At 51.9% G+C, this 206-nt stretch overlaps 1 protein-coding gene across 1 annotated transcript in view; it reads right to left on the bottom strand.

Annotated features, from left to right (window-relative positions):
• The window catches only part of PHALS_10108 (uncharacterized protein), a gene marked incomplete at both ends in the record, with an annotated part of 273 nt that extends 67 nt beyond the window's left edge, over window positions 1-206 (bottom strand). The window contains one exon of the mRNA XM_024725476.1: window positions 33-206. Within this exon, the coding sequence (XP_024576249.1) occupies window positions 33-206 (174 nt within the window). The remainder of the gene's footprint in view (window positions 1-32) is intronic.

The following is a 206-nucleotide window of genomic DNA, read 5'->3' as shown; positions in this document are numbered from 1 at the left end:
TGTGCATCAGCAAACTGCTAATCGCATTGTACCTCGCCAAGATAGCCGCAGTGACGGTAGGCTTCGCGCTGTATCGTGCCCACGACAAGTTTTCCTAGAAATAGACTCGCTACCATTGCTCCCGCCAGCTTCCAGTGTGACTCGTACAACAAGATTAATCCCGTTGTCGAGAGGGGGAAGACAGTTGGTTCCTGCTGCTGGATCAT

The sequence above is a fragment of the Plasmopara halstedii genome (assembly GCF_900000015.1).
Source record: "Plasmopara halstedii genome assembly, contig: Scaffold_444, whole genome shotgun sequence".
Lineage (NCBI taxonomy): Eukaryota > Oomycota > Peronosporomycetes > Peronosporales > Peronosporaceae > Plasmopara > Plasmopara halstedii.
This window is presented reverse-complemented; position numbering and strand designations above follow the sequence as displayed.